General features: G+C 61.2%; 1 protein-coding gene across 1 annotated transcript in view; it reads left to right on the top strand.

Moving 5' to 3' along the window:
* PEAK3 (PEAK family member 3) overlaps window positions 1–3,407 on the top strand; it is a 4,349-nt gene extending 942 nt beyond the window's left edge. Inside the window, exons 2-4 of the mRNA XM_035899748.1 lie at window positions 253–398; window positions 676–1,241; window positions 1,807–3,407. Coding sequence (XP_035755641.1) covers window positions 253–398; window positions 676–1,241; window positions 1,807–2,976 — 1,882 coding nt within the window. The 3' untranslated portion in view covers window positions 2,977–3,407. The remainder of the gene's footprint in view (window positions 1–252; window positions 399–675; window positions 1,242–1,806) is intronic.
* The last annotated feature ends 1,024 nt before the right edge of the window (window positions 3,408–4,431 follow it).

Below are 4,431 nucleotides of genomic sequence, written 5' to 3' on the forward strand. Positions count from 1 at the left end.
CCCATACAGGTGTGAACCAGTGCACGTGAAGCCCCCAAGGCAGCCCCCACCCCTCGGGAGCACCCCCAGGACCTCCCCAGTGCAGGAGCTGGAGTCACTGGGCCACCAAACTCCCTGTGTTTTGCCCCAAAACCACACAGCCAGGGCTCCCCAGGCCACCACTTCCCTTTTCTTATTTTTCCCCTGAAGTGGCACCAAAAGGAGTCGGAAACCCCCCGGGGGGGGTGAGTGCTGACTCCCGGTTCCGTGCAGGGGCGTCGTGCAGGCGCGGGGCAGCGTGTACACCCGCAGCGGCAGCCTGGACCTGGGCGCCCCCGGACCACCTGCCCCCATGCTGGCCACCCCGGGGGGCTGCTCTCCTCGCCCCCCCGACTCAGCCCTCATCTACAGCAACGTGGGTGAGTGACGCCCCCAACCCCGCTGCCCTCCTGCCTGCCGAGGTGCCAGCTCAGATGGGGGGGATGAACCCCGCTGCTGTCCCCGTCCTCCTCCTGCAGCACCCGGTTGTCACCCCTCTGGCTGGCATTGGGCATCGCTTTGGGGCTGGAAATATGCAGTGGGGCAAATAACAACGAGCTTGTATCCCCCATATGGCTTCATCTCCCACTTTCTTCCCTCCCCCCCTGCCCCCCCGGGGAAGTCTGAGCCCTGCCGTATCTGCTCCTCCCTCCCCAGGAGAGCTGCGAGCCCACCTCGTCCCCCGCAAGGCTAGCCGAGGGGAAGGAGCCGGGAGACCCCCCTCTCAGTCTGACCAGGACCCCCTGCCTCCCCCATTGCCAAAAAAGCAGCTCCAGCGAGCGGAGTCCTTCCCAGAGCAGGGACTATTCCGGCACGGTCAGGACAACCCCACACCATGGGCTGGCAGCATCCTCTACACCATCCCACCACCCCATCCGCGGCATGAGGAGGGAGCTCCCAGCTCCATCCCCCCATGGGACAGACCCTCCTGGGGATCCAAGAAGCCCCTGACCAAATCCCAAAGCCTGGGGGAACCGGTGGCCTGGAGCAACCCGCAAAAAGTCCCATCACCCAGCCCAGCGGAGCTGACGTTCAGGACGGTGGACGGGGAGCTGGGGCAGCTCCTGCAGCCCCTGGAGAGCCTGGATGGGGTGGGCAGGGTGGTCTTGGGGTGCCAGGCAGCTAGCATCCTGGACCGGGCGCCGTGCTGCGAAAGCGGGGACGCTTGGTATTTCCGGGTGGGCTTCACTTTTGAGCAAACCCAGCTGGTGCTTGCAGCCAAGGTAAGCAGGGAATTTGGGGGCGGCGAGGGGAACACTCAGGGGCTCCCGGGGCATGGGGAGGCTGCGGAGCTGCAGGCAAGCGTGAACGGGGAGCGTTGGCACTGACCCCTGTCAGGCAGGCAGTTCCGCTTTCCACACCTACTTCTGCATTTGCTAAATGAGACGGTGCTGTTGGCGTGGGCCGGGGAGGCGAGGGCAAGAGCTGCCATGGGTGCAAAGGACATGTCAAGGAGAAAAGCACCGCTGAGGGAGATGCCCTGGCAAGTGGTCTTGAGGGGCCAGTAGCCACAAAGTAGAGGCTGGAGCAGAGCTGGCTCCTCAGGCAGTGCAGGATGAGACCCATCAAGGCAGCTTTGCAACTCACCTGGGGGTTACACCCCCTCCCCATTCCCATTTCTTGCTCAAAGTTGCACCAGTGGGTTCCAAGGGTGCAGGAGGAGCCCAGCACCATGCGTGGGTCGCACCAGGGCTGGTGGCCCTGAGCTGAGGCGGTGGCCCGGCCCAGGACAAGGCACCCCATGGCTCCATCCTCATGCAGCTGGTCATGCCCTGTCTCTCCTTGCAGGTCCCTAAGCGGGGCTGTGCCAGCCTGGGGGTGCAAAGCCCCTTCGGGGCACACTGCAGCATCCAGCGCCTGATCGGCCGCTTCACCGACCTCCTCCCTCAGGAGCTGGTGCTCCCAGGAAGACTTGGGGAGCATAGTCGGTCCCCTTCTGGAAAGGAGCCAGCCCGTCTCGCCACCCACCCTGTCCTGCAGGTCTTTATTTCTCCTGAGGTTCCCTACCAGACCCTGGCGGGCTTTGTGAAGGGATCCCACAGTTTACACAGGACCAGCCCCGGGCACTACGAACGCCTGGCTTGCCTCCTCCTCCTGCAGGTGTGCATGGGGCTGGAGCACCTCCGGGTGCAGAACGTGGGGCAGGGGGACCTCTGCCCTGAGAACCTGCTGCTGGTGCGGTGCCCGTGCCTTCCCCGGAGCCAGCAAGGCAAAGAGGCATCCCTGTGCCTTCCAAGGCTGCTCATCAGCAGCTTCTTCAAGGTTAAAGACAAGCGCAGATCTTGTTCTACCAGCCAAGAGCAGGACTGGAGGCAGGGGCTTGCTACACCGCCCTCCCCGGTGGCAGATGAGCTGAATGTGGGCATGCTGATCTATCAGATCTTGCATGTGGATATCTCTCTGGAAAACGCCTTGGGGTTCAGAAGCAATAGACTTCCTGAAATCCCCTCCCTGTCCATCTATTCCACGGGACTCAAGCGTCTGGCCATGCTGCTTCTCCACAGAGACCCCTGCAAGAGGGTCTCCATCGAGCAGGCCAGGAGCATCCTGCAGGTCCTGCTCTGGGGGCCTCGCCAGGAGCTCTTTGCCAGGAGCAGGAAGACCCTCGCCCTGCTCCAGAGCTGGGTGGAGGTGAAGAGGGCTCTGCTGCTCCTGAAGTTTGCGGAGAATTCGGCTAGGGCAGGGGCGAGGCCCAGCCTCGCGGAGGGGCTGGGAAAAACGGCCAGTACTTCAAGGACATCACGGAACACACGCTCTACCAGGTCACGCAGGCTCTCTACGCTCCCTAAAGGCAAAGCTGACGCTCAGCCTGCCCAAAAGGTCTCCCCAAAGCCAAGAGCCCCTGGGGACCTGGCCAAAGCCACCAGCTGCCATCTCCTCCAAGGAACCCAAGCTGGTCCTGGCTGGGAAAATTCTGTTTGCAAACCCAAACCCACTTCCCCCACAGCACACGAATGATGAAGCTGGGACCAAACACAACGCAGCGGGGGTTTTTACACCCTCGGCGGATTTTGGTTTGATGCTCTGAGTCCAGTTTATCAGAGCAGCTCAGGAACGATGGCTGGATGGAAGCCGCAGGATCAAGCACCAGTTTAGTGGCCGATTATCCCGAGTAAAGTTTACTTACCCAAAACCTGCTCAGACTCCTCCTGCAGCCACGAGGCTTTCGCTGTTTCAAATAACAGTGCAAAGCCACGCGTTACAGCCCCTCAATGCACTGTTAGCAAAGGAGAAATACAGCACCTCGTACAGCCTGCTCTTTTTAGAAACACTTTTGTGGCGTAGTCACAAATACAAATGACATTTTAAAGGAGGGAAATAGAACAGCCACACAGCTTCAATAAAACCCAGAGCTGAGCCTCTTAAGTACTGGTCCTTTATGTGTTTCTTTGACAGCGTTACACAGCCCGGTGGGCTATCCAGGAAGAAACACAAAGCCAAATTCACTGCCCAGCGGCGATGAGCCCCAACAGCCTCGATGGCATTTAGGCAATAGCTGGGGTCAGTTTATGGCTGCTACGCCCGGGGACCAGGGGCCACTGCATCCACTGCTCGGTATAAAACATGCAGCACCATGTGGGATCTGCGCCCTGCTCCCCAAACCCATGGGGATGCCGGGTGACCATCACAGTGAAATACCATGCAAGGCCCTGCTCGGGTCATTTGTATTATTAATTATTAAGTAATTATTGATGCACTTGTAGCTATCACCTGAACAGCAGCAAGAGGAGCCTCCATGGGCTGTGCACGCAGCAGCATGGACCTTCCAGGCTCCCCCCCCCTGGGGCAGCCCTGGCATGCCCATGGATGTGGGCAGCAGCACACCAGGCGGTCACCAGAGCCACTGTCACCGCTGGACTGGGGAGAATTCATCCTAGGAGTCCCTGAGCTCAAAAAAAACCCTGGTAAACCAGAGCTGTGATCCCCCCCCCAAAGGTGAAACCACAGAGCAGCAGGGTCCCAGCTCCCCGGCTGGGGGGGTTCTGCCTGCTGCCCTGCCTGCGGAGCGTGGGCAGGCAGCAGCCTCATCAAGGGCCGGTCTTGTTTAATATCTTTATCAACCACCTGGACGAGGGGATCGAGGGCACCCCCAGTCAGTTTGCAAATGACACCAAACTGGGTGGGAGTGTGGATCTGCTGGGGGGAGGAGGGCTCTGCAGGGGGACCTGGCCAGGCTGGAGCCATGGGCCCAGCCCAATGGGGTGAGGGGCAACAAGGCCAAGGGCCGGGTCCTGCCCTGGGGTCACCACAACCCCAGGCAGCGCTCCAGGCGTGGGGCAGAGCGGCTGGAAAGCTGCCCAGCGGAAAAGGCCCTGGGGGGGTTGGTCGAGAGGCCAGCAGGGTGCCCAGGTGGCCAAGAGGCCAGCGGCATCCTGGCTTGGATCAGGAGGGGTGGGGCCAGCAGGAGCCAGG

The sequence above is a fragment of the Egretta garzetta genome, unplaced genomic scaffold (genome assembly GCF_000687185.1).
Source record: "Egretta garzetta isolate BGI_Z169 unplaced genomic scaffold, ASM68718v1 scaffold418, whole genome shotgun sequence".
In the NCBI taxonomy this organism is placed as follows: Eukaryota; Metazoa; Chordata; class Aves; order Pelecaniformes; family Ardeidae; genus Egretta; species Egretta garzetta.